The 16,046-nt window shown below is 61.3% G+C and overlaps 1 protein-coding gene across 3 annotated transcripts; it reads left to right on the top strand.

The window, feature by feature from the left end:
• Nucleotides 1–1,247: 1,247 nt before the first annotated feature.
• Nucleotides 1,248–15,486, top strand: SHMT2 (serine hydroxymethyltransferase 2). Of its 3 annotated transcripts, none has more exons than XM_054294174.1 (13): nt 1,248–1,346; nt 3,164–3,361; nt 4,180–4,259; nt 5,865–6,065; nt 6,900–6,981; nt 7,608–7,730; nt 8,316–8,455; nt 9,821–9,986; nt 10,904–10,986; nt 12,003–12,019; nt 13,225–13,380; nt 14,494–14,601; nt 15,284–15,486. In XM_054294174.1, the coding sequence occupies exons 1-13, from the start codon at nt 1,323–1,325 to the stop codon at nt 15,409–15,411; spliced, it is 1,506 nt and encodes a 501-aa protein (XP_054150149.1). In that variant the 5' UTR covers nt 1,248–1,322; the 3' UTR covers nt 15,412–15,486. The 3 variants fall into 3 exon arrangements, with proteins under 3 accessions (XP_054150149.1, XP_054150150.1, XP_054150146.1); XM_054294175.1 differs by lacking the exon at nt 12,003–12,019 and adding an exon at nt 11,627–11,643; XM_054294171.1 differs by lacking the exon at nt 12,003–12,019 and having other exon boundaries at nt 10,904–11,003.
• Nucleotides 15,487–16,046: the final 560 nt, after the last annotated feature.

The following is a 16,046-nucleotide window of genomic DNA, read 5'->3' as shown; positions in this document are numbered from 1 at the left end:
CCTCTCGGGGGCTTCTTCTGCATCTTTTTGGGGTTTTTGGGGTTTTTTTTGTAAAGAAAATGAAAATGGAAAAAAAGTGGAAAATAAAGAAAAAAAAAGGCTGGGAAAATAAAAAAGGAGTTTGTTGGTCCTGCCATGAATGGGGGTGGGGGAGAGCGAGGAGGGGGGACCCCAAAATTCGGGGTGGGGGACCCTAAAATTAAGGATGGGAATGCAAGAATGGGGGACCCCAAAATTAGGGATGGGGTGTGTGAGGATCCCAAAATTAGGGATGAGGGTGCAGGGACCCCAAAATTAGGGGTGGAGATGAAAGGAACCCAAAATTCGGGATGGGGACCCCAAAATTGGGGAAGGGAGGTGCAAGGATGGGGACCCTAAAATTGGGGATGGAGGTGGAAGGACCCCAAAATTGGGGATGGGGGGTAAAAGGACCCCAAAATTAAGGATGGGGGGCGCAAAATCCCAAAATTAGGAATGGAGGTGCAAGGATGGGGGACCCCAAAATTAGGGATGGGGGGTGCAAGGATGGGGGACCCCAAAATTAGGGATATGGGGGTGGAATGTTGAGGGACCCCAAAATTAGGGATAGGGGGGTGGAAAGAAGGGGGACCCCAGAATTAGGATGGGGGTGCATGGATGGGGAGTCCCAAAATTACGGATGGGGGTGCAGGGATTGGGGGCCAAAATTCGGGATGGGGGACCCCAAAATTAGGGATAGGGAAGGTGGAAGGATGGGGGACCCCAAAATTAGGGATGGGGGAGTGCAGGGATAGGGGATCAAAATTAAGAATGGGGAACCCCAATATTAGGGATGGAGGACCCCAAAATTAAGGATGGGGGGTGCAAGGACGGGGGACCCCAAAATTTGGGATGGAGGACCCCAAAATTAAGGGTGGGGGACCCCAAAATTCGGGATGGGGGGTGCAAGGACCCCAAAATTCGGGATGGGGAGTGCAGAGATCGGGGCCCAAAATTCGGGATGGGGACCCCAAAATTGGGGATGGGGGTGCAGGGACCCCAAAATTAGGGATAGGGACCCCAAAATTTGGGATGGAGGAGCAGGGACCCCAAAATTGGGGATTGGGGGAGTGCAAAGATGGGGGACCCCAAAATTCGGGGGTGGGGGTGCAGGTACCGGGCTGACCCCGGTTTTGGGGGGGTGGGGGAGGTCTCTCCCCTCCCCTTTCCCGTCGGCCCCCGCGGCCCCGGTGGCTCCGCCCTCCCGGCAGCGCGCGCGTGGGGGCGGGGCCAGGAGGGGGCCGGGACCGGGACCGGGACCGGGAACCGGGACCCGGCCGGACCCACGTGCGGCGCTGGGCGAGATGTGGCCGCTCCGGCTGGGCACGGTGAGAACGGGAACGGGACCGGGCCGGGGTGCGGGGGGGGGTCCGGTTACCGGGATGGATCCCGGTAATGATCCCCGGTAAGAATCCCTGGTTCCCGGTAAGGGTTCCCGGTAAAGATCCCCGGTAAGGGTTCACGGTAATGGTCCCGAGTGACGATCCCCAGTTCCCGGTAAGGATCCCGGTAAGGATCCCCAGTTCCCGGTAAGGATCCCCGGTTCCCGGTAAGGATCTCGGTAATAATCCCCGGTAATGATCCCCGGTTCCCGGTAAGGGTTCCCGATAATGATCCCCGGTTCCCGGTAAGGATCCCCGGTGAGGATCCCCAGTAATGAACCCCAGTTCCCGGGAAGGATCCCCGGGATAGGATCCCCGGTTCCCGGTTCGGATCCCCGGTTCCCGCATCCCCCGGTGGCTCCCGCTGCACAGAAAGTCCCGGTGACCGGAGGGAGTGTCCCGGACCCCAAACGGGTCCTGGGTCCCGTTCCCGGTGGCTCCCGGTGCTCACAGGGGTCCCGGTACTCGGCGGGACAGTCCCGGTATCCGGTACACGGTTGGGGGACACGCACCGGGGGCTCCCGGTGCACGGGCAGCCCAGACCCCAAACAGGTCCCATTCCCGATGGCTCCCGGTGCTCACAGGGGTCCCAGTCCCCGGTGTGGGGGGGTCCCGCTCCCCGTTACCGGCGGGGGTTGTCGCGGTACCCCCGTTCCCCCTCAGTGTCCCCCTTCGTTCCGGAGGGGTCTCAATTCCATCCCGCTCCTCTTCCTCCCCTCTGAGCACCGGGACCCCCATCCCGGTAACGGGACCCCCCCCCCATCCCGGTACCGGGACCCTCATCCCGGTACCGTGTGCTGCCCCCCCATAACCCGGCCCGGTCCCCCCCCCGCTCCCTCACGGACTTTGTGTCGGTCCCAAAGTCCCCGGGGCCGGTCCCGGCCCCGCCACCCCCGGCCTTGGCCCCTGCCCGGTGCCCGCGGCCCCGCGGGTGATGCAATGGGGCGGCCGCGGTTACATCACCCGGGAACCGGGGGCACCGCGGGTGGGCACGGGGGGATCCACAACAAGGGGGGGTCCCGAGCACCGGGGGGCACCGGGGGGGGGATCCCCCCACCGGCACAACGAGAGGGGGTTCCCCATGTGCCTTGTGGGGTCCTTGGGGTCCCCATGTGCCCCCTGGGGTCCCCCTAGTGCCCTGTGTGGAGCTTGGGGGGTCCCCATGCACCCTGTGGGGTCCTTGGGGTCCCTGTAGGGTCCTTGGGGTCCTCGTGGACTCCTTGGGGTCCCCATGCACCTTGTGTGGAGCCTGTGGGGGTCCCCATGTGCCCCCTGGGGTCCTTGTGGTCCTTGTGTGCCCCTTGGGGTCCCCATGCACCCTGTGTGGATCTTAGGGGGGTCCCCATGTGCCCCAAAGTGTCATTGGGGTCCCCATGGGCTCCTTGGGGTTCCCATGGGCCTTGTAGGGTCCCTGTGGTCCCTATGTGCCCCTTGGGGTCCCCATGCACCCTGTGTGGAGCCTGGGGGGGTCCCCGTGCCCCCATGGGTTCCTTGGGGTCCCCATCTGCCCCATGTGCCCCCTCCCCATTCCCATTTTCAGACCCTGCAGCACTGGGGGGCCCGAGTGGGTCACACCTTGTCCCCCTCCCCATTTCCGTGCAGGGCTGGGGGTCCCAGGGGGTCTCACACCTTGTGTCCCCCTCCCCATTTCCATTCTGGGGGGCTCCAGGGGGTCTCACACCTTGTCCCCCTCCCCATTTTCAGACCCTGCAGCCCCGGGGGTCCCAAGGGGTCTCTCACCGTGTCCCCCTCCCCATTTGCAGACCCTGCAGCGCTGGGGGTCCCGGCTGGGCACGGGCACCCTGCGGGCACAGCACGGAGCCGCCGCCGCCGCTGCCCCCGGGCACTGCCCGGGCTGGACGGGCCAGGAGAGCCTGGCCCAGAGCGACCCCGAGCTCTGGAGCCTCCTGCAGAAGGAGAAGGATCGGCAGTGCCGGGGACTGGAGCTCATCGCGTCCGAGGTGGGGCTGGGGGCGTGGGGAGGGGTGGGGTCAGGTTTGGGGGGCTTGGGCAGGGATGGGGTTGGGGCTGGAGGGGTTGGGAAGGGTTTGGGTTGGGTTTGGTTTGGTTTGGTTTTGGAGGCTTGGGAAGGGGTGAAGGTGGGACTTGGGGGGGTTGGGAAGGGGTGGGGTTGGGATTTTGGGGGATTGGGAAGGGTTGGGGTGGGGTTGGGGGGTTGGGAAGGGGTGGGGTTGGGCCTGGGGTACCTCCTGTTTAGGGGGGTTTGGCTGCTCTGATTCCCATCCCTGTCCCAGTCCCCACTGGGGGGATCCTGGTGCCCCTGTTCTCCCCCTGTGTGCCCCTTCCCCGACCTCCATCATCCCTGGGGGTCCCAGTTCCATCCCATCCTCCTCCTCACCCCTGGCTGATCACCAGGACCTCCATCCTGGTGTTGTGTGTCCCCCCCGACCCCCCTGTCCATCCCAAAGTCCTCAGGGCTGTGACAGCCACCACCACCAGCCTTGGTCCCTCCACAGGGTGGGCTCAGGCTTGGGGTACCCCCTGTTTTTGGGGTTTGGCTGCTCTGATTCCCATCCCTGTCCCCACTGGGAGGGTCCCAGTGCCCCCTGTGTGCCCCTTCCTCCACCCTCCATCATCCCTGGGGGTCTCAATTCCATCCCATCCTCCTGCTCACCCCCATCCTGGTGTTGTGTGTCCCCCCTGTCCATCCCAAAGTCTCCAGCCTTGGTCCCTGCCCATAGGGTGGGCTCATACTTGGGGTACCCCCTGTTTTTGGGGGTTTGCCTGCTCTAATTCCCATCCATTTTTCCCCCCCCAGAATTTCTGCAGCCGGGCAGCTCTGGAGGCCCTGGGCTCCTGCCTGAACAACAAATACTCAGAGGGGTATCCTGGGAAGAGGTAAAGTGGGGGGTGGGCTTGGGGGGCACTGGGGTTCAGGAGACACCCAGGGATGGGCTGGGGGCTCCTGGTGATGCCTTGTGTGGGCTGCCCTAGAACAGAGCTAAGGAATAAATGGGGATTTATTAAGAGGCCTCAACAGATCCACCTTGGGCAAAGAGGAGTTTCCAGAAAATATCACAGTGACCCCCTGGTGTCCCCAGGAACTATGGGGGTGCCAAGGTGGTGGATCAGATCACTCCTGTGGGGTCAGGCTGGCAGTGGGTATTGCAATATTACCAATATTGCTGGACAGGGCGTGCCTGAGCTTGTCTGGCCCTTGGTGCTGAACCAAAAGGCAGCAACTGTGGTGATTTCACCCCAAAAGCACTTTTGGCTGGCTAGATGCTGCAGCTGAGCCCTTGGAGACGAGTCCAGGCGTGCAGGAGCTCAGGTTTACTATGGTGGAGAAGCTTTAAGTTGATGATGAAGAAAAGGAGTCGGTTCTGATGGAGGGTTTGGATCCAGAGCTTTATTCCGGCCCACTCTGAATGCAGCAACAGCTCCAACAGAACTCCCCGACCCCGTGGTTGCTGTTCCTTTAACCCCGGGGAGAGGGGAGGGAAGGGGCAGGGAGCCACCAGCCAGGTACAGGAGGGGAGGGACAAAGGGACAAAGGACACCTGGATGGCCCAATGTCCTCCAGGGGTAGAGGCCATCCTTTGAATCTGCCAATTCTGGAATGCCAGGACTGACAGACAGTGCTGGGAGGGGAAAGGAGAGGTGTCTGACACACCTGGCAGGGAATGATCAGGGGAGGGACCCGAGGTTCTGAGGTAAACCCTGAAATCACAACGCAACAAGTGGGGACCCCCTGGTGACCCCCTGGTGTCCCCATGTACCACGGGGGTGCTGAGGTGGTGGATCAGGTCACTCCTATAGCGTCAGGGCGGCACTGGGGACCCCCTGGTGACCCCCTGGTGTCCCTGTGCTGTCCCCAGGCACTATGGGGGTGCCGACGTGGTGGATCAGGTCACTCCAATGGGGTCAGGGTGGCCCTGGTGACCCCTGGTGTCCCTGTGCTGTCCCCAGGCACTATGGGGGAGCCAGGGTGATGGATCAAGTCACTCCTATGGGGTGAGGCTGGCGCTGGTGACCCTGTGCTGTCCCCAGGTACTATGGTGGTGCCAAGGTGGTCCCATGGATCAGGTCACTCCTATGGGGCTGGGGCTGGCACTGGGGACCCCCTGGTGACCCCAGGTACCATGGGGGTGCCGAGGTGATGGATCAGATCACTCCTATAGGGTCAGAATGGCGCTGGGGACCCCTGGTGACCCCCTGGTGTCCCCAGGTACTATGGGGTTGCCGAGGTGGTGAATCAGGGTCACTCCCATGGGGTCAGGGTGGCCCTGGTGACCCTGTGGTGTCCCCAGGCACTATGGGGATGCCAAGGTGGTCCCATGGATCAGGTCACTCCTATGGGGTCAGAATGGCACTGGGGACCCCTTGGTGACCCCTGGTGTCCCTGTCCTGTCCCCAGGCACTATGGTGGTGCCAAGGTGGTCCTATGGATCAGATCACTCCCATGGGGTCAGGGTGGCAATGGTGACCCTGTGCTGTCCCCAGGTACTACGGGGGTGCCGAGGTGGTGGACCAGATCGAGCTGCTGTGCGAGCAGAGGGCTCTGGAGGCATTTGACCTGGACCCTGCACGCTGGGGCGTCAATGTCCAGCCCTACTCGGGCTCCCCGGCCAACCTGGCGGCCTACACGGCCCTGCTGCAGCCCCACGAGCGCCTGATGGGGCTGGACCTGCCCGACGGGGGACAGTAAGGGGGGATTTGGGGGGTTTTGGGGTTGGAGGATTGGGATTTGGGGTTTGGGGAAGTGGACTTGCCCAATGGGGGCCAGTGCGTAGGGAATTGGGGGGTTTTGGGTTTGGGGGGATTGAGGATTGGGAGTTGGGGGATTGGGAATTGGGGATTGGGGGATTCGGGAACTGGGGGAATGGACCTGCCCAATGGGGGCCAGTATGTGGGGGATTGGGAATTGGGGGATTGAGGATTGGGGGATTGGGGAATTGGGGGAATTGGGATGTAGGACCAGTACATGGGGAACTGGCAATTGGGGGAATTGAGAATGGGGAATTGGGGAAATTGAGAACTGGGGATTTGGGGATTGGGAATTGGGGAATTGGACCTGCCCGATGGGGGCCAGTGTGTAGGAACTGGGGGGTTTGGGGATTGGGAGTTGGGAATTGGGGGAATGGGGGATTGGGGAATTGAGGATTGGGGGTTTGGGGATTGGGGGTTTGGGGATAGGGGAATTAGAAATTGGGGGAATTGGGATGTACATGGGGAGCTGGGAATTGGGGAACTGGGGAATTGGGGGGAGTTGGGAATTGAGGGAACATCTTCCCAGGGCCTACCCTAATATTTTCCCAGGCCCAGCCTTTCTTTCCAACTGCCCTGAATATCCCATTATTTTCCCCCCATTTTCCCCCCATTTCCCCCCATTTTTCTGCATTTCCCCCCCATTTTTTCCCCACATTATCCCCATTTCATCCGCATTTTTCCCCATGTTATCCCCATTTTATCCCATGATTTTATCCCCAATTTTATTTTTTTTCCCCTCCATTTATTTTATCCCCATTCCCTTCCCAGCCTCACCCACGGTTACATGACGGACACCAAGCGGATCTCGGCCACCTCCATCTTCTTCGAGTCCATGCCCTACAAGCTGGATGTGAGCTGGGGGCAGGGAGGGGCTGGGGGGAGCCCAGGGTGTCACCAGGGTGACCTGTCTGTCTGTCTGTCTGTCCCTGGGCTGACTGACCTGTCTGTATGTCTGTCCATCCCCGGACTGACTAACCTGTCTGTCTCTCCCTGGGCTGACTGACCTGTCTGTCTGTCCTTGGGCTGACTGATCTGTCTGTCTGTTTGTCTGTCCATGGACTGACTGACCTCTCTGTCTGTCCATGGACTGACTGACCTCTCTGTCTGTCCTTGGACTGACCAATCTGTCTGTCTGTCCATCCCTTCACTGACTGACCTGTTTGCCTGTTCCTTGACTGACCAATGTGTGTGTCTGTCTGTCGCTGTACTGACTGACCTGTCTGTCTGTCTGTCTGTCTGTGTATCCCAGAACTGACTGACCAATGTGTCTGTCTGTCCTTGGGCTCTGACTGACCCGTCTGTCCCTCCCTGGTCTGTCTGACCTGTCTGTCCATCCCTGGGCTGACTGACCTGTCTGTCTGACCTGTCTGTCTGTCTGTCCTTGGACTGACTGACCTGTCCATCCCTGGTCTCTCTGACCTGTCTGTCCCTCCCTCGTCCGTCTGACCTGTCTGTCCGTCCGTCTGTCCGTCCCAGCCCACCACAGGCCTCATTGACTATGCCCAGCTGGAGGTGACGGCGCGTCTGTTCCGTCCCCGCCTGATCATCGCGGGCACCAGCGCCTACGCCCGCCTCATCGACTACGCCCGCATCAGGAGGGTGAGGAGGGGTCCTGGGGGGGCTCTGGGGGTCTCAGGAGGGTCCTGTGGGGCTCAGGAGGGTCCTGGGGGGCTCAGGGGGGCTTTGGGGACAGCAGGTGACCCTGGTGGGTGTCCCCAGGTGAGTGTCCCCAATGGGTGTCCCTGGTGGGTGTCTCCCGCCTCATCGACTGCACCCACATCAGGAGGGTGAGGGGGGGTCCTGGGGGCTCTGGGGACAGCAGGTGACCCCCGTGGGTGTCCCTGGTCAGTGTCCCCAGGGTGTCCCCAGGTGGGTGACCCCGGTGGGTGTCACAGGTGGGTGTCCCCCACTTCATTGACTATGCCTGCATCAGGGGGGCTCTGGGGGGCTCTGGGGGTCCTGGGGGACTCAGGAGGGCTCTGGGGACAGCAGGTGACCCTGGTGGGTGTCCCCAGGGTGTCCCCAGGTGGGTGACCCCGGTGGGTGTCCCCAGGTAGGTCCCCCACCTCATCAACTACACCCGCATCAGGAGGATAAGGGGGGGTCCTGGGGGGCTCTGGGGGTCCTGGGAGGTCCTAGGGGTCTCTGGGGACAGCAGGTGACCCCCGTGGGTGTCCCCCCCAGGTGTGTGACGAGGTCAAGGCCTACCTGCTGGCAGACATGGCCCACATCAGCGGGCTGGTGGCCGCCAAGGTGATCCCGTCCCCCTTCGAGCACGCGGACGTCGTCACCAGCACCACGCACAAGACGCTGCGGGGGGCCAGGTGGGACCCCCGGGACCCCCATGGGAGGGGGTGGGACCCTGAGAGCCCCTTGGGGGGCTGGGAATCAGGGAGATCCTCGGGGGGCTGGGAATGAGGGATTCAGGGAGCCCCTTTGGGGCTGGGAATGAGGGACCACCATGGGAATTGAGGAGCGTCATGGGGGGCTGGGACTGAAGGAGCCATTTGGGGGGCTGGGAATGAGGGACCCCCTTGTGGGTCTGGGACCTATGAGCCCCTTGGGGGGCTGGGAATGAGGGACCCCCTTGGGGGACTCAGGGATTCAGGGAGCCCCTGAGGGGCCGGGACTGAAGGAGCCCCTTGGGGAGCTGGGACTGGGGGATTCAGGGAGCCCCTTGGGGGGCTGAGACCCCAAAGAGCCCCAGGGAGCTCCAGGTGCACCCCAAGGGGACCCCAAGGTGCTCCAGGCTGGGACCCTGTGACCCCCTTGGGGGGCTGGGACTGAAGGACCCCCTTGGGGGGCTGGGACTCTGGGAGCTTTTTGGGGGTCTGGGACCCTGTGAGCCCCTTGAAGGGCTGGGATCCCAGGAGCTTCTTGAGGGGTTGGGAATGAGGGAGCCCCTTGGGGATCTGGGACCCCAGGGAGCCCCAGCTGCACCCCAAGGGGACCCCAAAGTGCCTCAGGCTGGGACCCTGTGAGCCTCTTGTGGGGCTGGCAATGAGGGACCCCCTTGGGGGGCTGGGAATGAAAGAGCCTCAGTGAGGGGCTGGGAATGAGGGACCTTCTTGGGGGGCTGGGACCCCAAAGAGCCCCAGGGAGCCCCGGGTGCACCCTAAGGGGACCCCAAAATGCCCCAGGCTGGGACCCTGTGACCCCCTTGGGGGTCAGGGACTCAGGGACCCCCTTGGGGGGCAGAGATTCAGGGACCACCATGGGGGTCTGGGGCTCAGGGAGCCCTTTGTGGGGCTGGGACCCCATGAGCTCCTTGTGGGGCTGGGAATGAGGGAACCCCTTTGGGGGGCTGGGGCTCAGGGAGTCCCTTGGGGGGCTGGGAATGTGGGATCCCCCTTGGGGGTGGGGAATGAAGGAGCTTCTTGGGGGGCTGTGAGCCCTTTGGGGGCTGGGAATGAGGGGCCCCCTTATGGGGCTGGGACTGAAGGAGCCCCTTGGGGGGCTGGGACCCAGGGACCCCCTTGTGGGGCTGAGACCCTGTGAGCTCTTTGGGGGGCTGGGAATGAAAGAGCCCCAGTGAGGGGCTGGGACCCAAGGACCCCCTCTGGGGGGCTGCGACTGAGGGACCCCCATGGGGGTTTGGGATCCTGTGAGCCCCTTGGTGGTCTGGGAATGAAGGAGCCCCCAGAATGTCCCCCCAGGCAGCGGAGGTGACAGTGTCCCCTTGCCACCAGGTCAGGGCTGATCTTCTACCGCAAGGGCGTGCGCTCCGTGGACAAGAAGACGGGCAAGGAGACGCTCTACGACCTGGAGGACAGGATCAACTTCTCCGTGTTCCCCTCGCTGCAGGGGGGACCCCACAACCACGCCATCGCTGCCGTGGCCGTGGCCCTCAAGCAGGTCTGGGCTGGGGAGGGGGTGTCCTGTGTGCCCCTTGTGCCGTGGGGTGGGGTGTTGGGGTGTCCCCGCTCTGCTGTAGGCTGTCCTGTGCCCCCCCTGTCCTGTTGGGGTGTCCCCTGTGCTGTGGGGTGTCCCCTGTAGTTATGGGGTGTCCCCTCTCTTCTATGGGGTGTCGCCCTGTGCTATGGGCTGACCCCCCTGCCCTGATGGGGTGTCCCCCCTGTGCTGTGGGGTGTCCCCAGGCTGATGGGGTGTCCCCCCCCACGATGGGGTGTTGGGGTGTCCCCCTGTCCTGATGGGGTGTCCCCCCTGTGCTATGGAGTATTGGGGTGTCCCCCTTGTGCTATGGGGTGTCCTGTGTGTCCCCCCGTGCTGTGGGGTGTCCCATGTGCCCCCCTTGTGCTATGGGGTGTCCCCCCTGGGGTGTTGGGGTGTCCCCTGTGGTATGGGGTGTCCCCAGTGCTATGGGGTGTCCCCTGGTCTGATGGGGTGTTGGGGTGTTCCCTGTGCTATGGGGTGTCACCTGTGCTGTGGGGTGGTCCCGCATGTGCTGTGGGGTGTTGGGGTGTCTATGGGGTGTCCCCAGTGCTATGGGGTGTCCCCCTGTGCTATGAGGTTTCTCCTGTGCTATGGGGTGTCCCCCATGCTGATGGGGTGTTGGGGTGTCCCCTGTGCTATGGGGTGTGCCCCCTGTGTCCCCCTGTGCTATTGGGTGTCCCCATGCTGATGGGGTGTCTCCTGTCCTATGGGGTGTTGGGGTGTCCCCCCTATCCTGTAGGGGTGTCCCCTGTCCTATTGGGGTGTCCCCTGTGCTATGGGGTGTCCCCTGTCCTATTGGGGTGTCCCCACGCCAGTGGTGTCCCCTGTTCTGTTGGGGTTTTGAGGTCCCCCCATGGTGACGGTGTCCCTGTCCCCAGGCCAGCTCCCCGGCCTTCAGGCAGTACTGCCAGCAGGTGCTGAGGAACGCCAAGGCCATGGCACAGGCACTGCTGCAGAGAGGGTACACCCTGGTGTCAGGTGAGTCTGTCTGTCCGTCTGTCTGTCTGTCTGTCTGTCTGTCCCAGATACACCCTGGTGTCAGGTGAGTCTGTCTGTCTGTCTGTCTGTCTGTCTGTCTGTCCCAGATACACCCTGGGGTCAGGTGAGTCTGTCTGTCTGTCTGTCTGTCTGTCCATCCCAGGTACACCCTGGTGTCAGGTGAGTCTGTCTGTCTGTGTGTCTGTCTGTCTGTCCCAGATACACCCTGGGGTCAGGTGAGTCTGTCTGTCTGTCTGTCTGTCTGTCTGTCCCAGATACACCCTGGGGTCAGGTGAGTCTGTCTGTCTGTCTGTCTGTCTGTCTGTCCCAGATACACCCTGGGGTCAGGTGAGTCTGTCTGTCTGTCTGTCTGTCTGTCTGTCCCAGATACACCCTGGTGTCAGGTGAGTCTGTCTGTCCGTCTGTCTGTCTGTCTGTCTGTCTGTCCCAGATACACCCTGGTGTCAGGTGAGTCTGTCTGTCTGTCTGTCTGTCTGTCTGTCTGTCCCAGATACACCCTGGGGTCAGGTGAGTCTGTCTGTCTGTCTGTCTGTCTGTCCATCCCAGGTACACCCTGGTGTCAGGTGAGTCTGTCTGTCTGTGTGTCTGTCTGTCTGTCCCAGATACACCCTGGTGTCAGGTGAGTCTGTCTGTCTGTCTGTCTGTCTGTCCCAGATACACCCTGGGGTCAGGTGAGTCTGTCTGTGTGTCTGTCTGTCTGTCTGTCCCAGATACACCCTGGGGTCAGGTGAGTCTGTCTGTCTGTCTGTCTGTCTGTCTGTCCCAGATACACCCTGGGGTCAGGTGAGTCTGTCTGTCTGTGTGTCTGTCTGTCTGTCTGTCCCAGATACACCCTGGGGTCAGGTGAGTCTGTCTGTGTGTCTGTCTGTCTGTCCATCCCAGGTACACCCTGGTGTCAGGTGAGTCTGTCTGTCTGTCTGTCTGTCTGTCTGTCCCAGATACACCCTGGTGTCAGGTGAGTCTGTCTGTCTGTCCCAGATACACCCTGGTGTCAGGTGAGTCTGGCTGTCTGTCTGTCCTGCTGGTGCACCCTGGGGTCAGGTGAGGCTCTGACCCCACAGTTTTGGGGACCAGGTACACCCTGGTGTCAGTTTTGGGGTCAAGGTACACCCTGGTGCTCCAGTCCTGCTGTTTTTGGGGTCAAAGAGGGAGGAGCCATAGTGGGGATGAGATACACCCAGGTGTCAGGTGATGCTCTCACCCCACAGTTTTGGGGACAGGGTACACCTTGGTGTCAGTTTTGGGGACAAGGTGCTCCAGTCCTGGTGCTCCAGTCCTGCTGGTTTTGGGGACAAGTAGAGGTGAGCTGTGGTGGGGACAAGGGACACCCTGGTGTCAGTTTTGGGGTCACGGTACACCCTGGTGTCAGGTGAGGCTCTGTCCTGCTGGTTTTGGGGACAAGGAGGGATGAGCCATGGTGGGGACAAGGTATACCCTGGTGTCAGGTAATGCTCTGACCCCACAGTTTTGGGGACAAGGGACACTCTGGTGCTCCAGTCCTGCTGTTTTTGGGGTCAGGGAGGGGTGAGCCATGGTGGGGGACAAGAGTGACCCATGGCTGGGGACAAGGCTGAGCCATGGCTGGGGACAAGGCTGAGCCATGGCTGGGGACAAGAGTGACCCATGGCTGGGGACAAGGCTGAGCCATGGTGGGGCCGAGTGGCTCTGCCCAGTCTCAGGCCAGCAGGAGGACTGGGGGGCAGAGAAGTGAGGCTGAGCCAGAACCACCAGCGCACACCAGGCCCTGCAGAGGGGTCTGGGGGCGCTCAGGGACCCCTCGCTGTGACAGTGGTCACAGGAGTCTTTGGATGAGGGAAGAGACGTAGATCTGACTCCATGTTTCAGAAGGCTTGATCTATTATTTTATGATATATATTATATTACATTAAAACTATAGTAAAAGAATAGAAGGAAAAGTTTCATCTCAGAATGCTAGCTAAGCTGAGAATAGAAAGGAATGAAAATAAAGGTCTGTGGCTCGGACAGAGAGAGAGAACCAGCTCTGCCGTGACTGGTCACTAATTCCAAACATCCACACGAGACCAATCACAGCTCCCCCTGTTGCATCCCACAGCAGCAGATAACCATTGCTTACATTTTGTTCCTGAGGCCTCTCAGCTTCTCAGGAAGAACTAAATCCTAAGAAAGGATTTTCATGAAAAGACGTGCGTGACCCCTCACCCCTCTCTTCCCTCCCCAGGGGGCACCGACAACCACCTGGTGCTGGTGGACCTGCGGCCCAAGGGCATGGACGGGGCGCGGGCAGAGCGGGTGCTGGAGCTCGTGTCCATCACGGCCAACAAGAACACGTGCCCAGGGGACAGGAGTGCCCTGACCCCTGGGGGGCTGCGCCTGGGTGAGGGACAGACCCTGCCCTGCTGCTTCTGCCCTCTCTGAGGGGGAATTTGGGGGTGGATTTGGGTGGGAAAGGGGGGCAGGGACTCAGGGGGAGAATTTGGGGAGCCCTTGGGGAGGTGCGGTGAGGGGTTTGGGGGCCACGGAGCTGCCTGGGGAGCTGGGAATAAGGAAACCCCTTGGGGAGCTGGGAATGAAGGAGCCCCACCCTGCCCAGGGGCCTGGGGGGCCTCACCCCACAGCAGCCCCACTGCCTCGCCCCTCTCTGAGTGGGAATTTGGGGGTAGGTTTGGGTGGGAAAGGGGGCAGGGACTCAGGGGGAGAATTTGGGGAGCCCTTTGGGAGGTGCAGTGAGGGGTTTGGGGGCCTGGGAGCTGCTTGTGGGGCTGGGAATGAGGAAACCCCTTGGGGGGCCTGGGGGGCTTAATCCCTGCTGGTTCTGCCCTCTCTGAGTGGGAATTTGGGGGTGGGTTTGGGTGGGGAAGGGGCTGGTCTTCATGGGGAGAATTTGGGGAGCCCTTGGGGAGGTGCAGTGAAGGGTTTGGGGCCAGGGAGCTTCTTGTGGGGCTGGGAATGAGGGATCCTCTTGTGGGGCTGGAAATGAGGGAGCCCCACCCTGCCCAGGTGGTTCTGCCCTCTCTGAGTGGGAATTTGGGGGTGGGTTTGGGTGGGAAAGGGGCAGGGACTCAGGGGGAGGAGAATCTGGGGACCTCTTGGACCTCTTGGTCCCAAATTTGGGGAGCCCCAGTGAGGGGTTTGGGGCCTGGGAGCTTCTTGGGGGGCCTCACCCCTGATGCTTCTCCCTTGTCTGGGTGGGAATTTGGGGATGGGTTTGGGTGGGAAAGGGGGCAGGATCTTGTGGGGAGAAGAATTTGGGACATCTTGGTCCTCAAATTTGGGGAGCCCCAGTGAGGGGTCTGGGGGCAGGAGCTTCTTGGGGGGCTGGGAATGAGGGAGATTCTTGGGGGTCTGGGGTTCAGTGACCTCCGTGAGGATCTGTGACTGAGGGACCTCCATGGGGGTCTGGGACTGAGGGAGCCCCTTGTGGGGCTGGTGCCCCTGCAGTGCTGCTGTCCCTGATGGGCTCTGTCCCTGATGTCCCCGCTGTCCCCAGGTGCTCCTGCCCTGACCTCCCGCCAGTTCCGTGAGGAGGATTTCCAGAAGGTCGTGGAGTTCATTGATGAGGGCATCGCCCTGGCCTTGGATGTCAAGAGCAAAACCAGTGAGCCATTTCCCCCCCAGTTTCCCTCCATTTCCCCCATTCATCCAATTACCCCCCATTTCCCCTCAATTTTCCCCCAATTTCCCCCCCGTTTTCCCCATTTATCCCCATTCCTTCCTATTCTCCCCATTTCCCCCCAATTTCCCCCAGTTTCTCCCAATTTCCCCCCATTTATTTCCCCCATTTATTTTCCCCCATTTATTTCCCCCACTTATTTCCCCCCATTTCCCCCATTTATTTCCTCCCATTTCCCCCAATTTTTCCCCATTTCCACCCCATTTCTCTTCATTTCCCCCAATTTATTTCCCCCAATTTATTTCCCCCATTTATTTCCCCCCATTTCCTTCTATTTCTTTCCCCCCATTTTTTGCCCCCATTTGTTTCCCCCCATTTCCCCCAATTTCCCCCCAGTTTTTCCTCGTTTTCCTCCTATTTCCCCTCCATTTCCCCCCCATTTTCCCCCTATTCCTTTCCCCCCATTCCTTCCCCCCCATTTATTTCCCCCCATTTCTTTCCATTTCTTCCCCCCCCATTTCTTCCCCCCCATTTCTTTCCCCCCATTTTCCCCATTTCTCCCATTTCCCCCCCATCCCCTCACCCCACCCCGATGCCAGCCATGCTGTGGGTACCTGTGGCATGTCTGGATCTGCCCTGGTGCTCACCTGTGCCCTCCCCACGCCAGGTAAGCTCCAGGATTTCAGGAATTTCCTGCTCCAGGACGCGGCGACGCAGCAGCGCCTGCAGGAGCTGCGCCAGCGCGTGGAGACCTTCGCCCGTGCCTTCCCCATGCCCGGCTTCAGCGACCACTGAGGGGGCACGGCCCTGCTGCCAGCCTAGGGACGCTGGGGAGGGGGCACCGAGACCCTCAGAGCCACCCCTGCCTGTCCTCTTGTCCCTCATTGTCACCCTTGGGTGCTGCATCCCTGGGATGGGGACGCATCCTTCTGTCAGTGTTAGAGTACAGAGACCCCCCCCAAGTCCTGCATTTGGGTGGGGGGCACTGCTTGCTGCAGCCTCATCTTGCACTTTTCTATGGGGAGGGGTCGCTAATAAAAGTGGGGGCAGAGATTTGGAGCTGTGCTGGGTATTGGGGAAGGGTCCCCCAAGTGCCAGGAGCCACCAGGGTCCTGTTGAGACCTCCATGCCCGCCCTCAGCGACCACTGAGGGGGGCACGGCCCTGCTGCCAGCCTGGGGGCGCTGGGGAGGGGGCACTGAGACCCTCAGAGCCACCCCTGCCTGTCCTCTTGTCCCCCGTTGTCACCTTTGTGTGCCGTGTCCTTGGGCACCCATCCCACTCTCAGTGTTAGGGGACAGAGACCCCCCCAAATCCTGCATTTGGATGGGGGGCACTGCTTGCTGCAGCCTCACCTTGCACTTTTCTATGGGGAGGGGTCGCTAATAAAAGTGGGGGCAGAGATTTGGAGGTGTTTGGGCCGTGCTGGAT

Source organism: Melozone crissalis, unplaced genomic scaffold (assembly GCF_028551555.1).
Source record: "Melozone crissalis strain CALT ecotype California unplaced genomic scaffold, PUWL_Pcris_2 ptg000222l_1, whole genome shotgun sequence".
Lineage (NCBI taxonomy): Eukaryota > Metazoa > Chordata > Aves > Passeriformes > Passerellidae > Melozone > Melozone crissalis.
Note: the sequence above shows the minus strand (reverse complement) of the source record. Positions and strands in the feature narration are given on the sequence as shown.

Excerpts from the sequence above, each read along its gene's own strand:
- SHMT2 (XM_054294174.1), top strand. The coding sequence starts at position 1,323 with ATGTGGCCGCTCCGGCTGGGCACG. Across the intron at positions 6,066-6,899 it reads GACCTGCCCGACGGGGGACA|CCTCACCCACGGTTACATGA; the intron begins GTAAGGGGGGAT and ends TTCCCTTCCCAG. Across the intron at positions 13,381-14,493 it reads CCCTGGGGGGCTGCGCCTGG|GTGCTCCTGCCCTGACCTCC; the intron begins GTGAGGGACAGA and ends CGCTGTCCCCAG.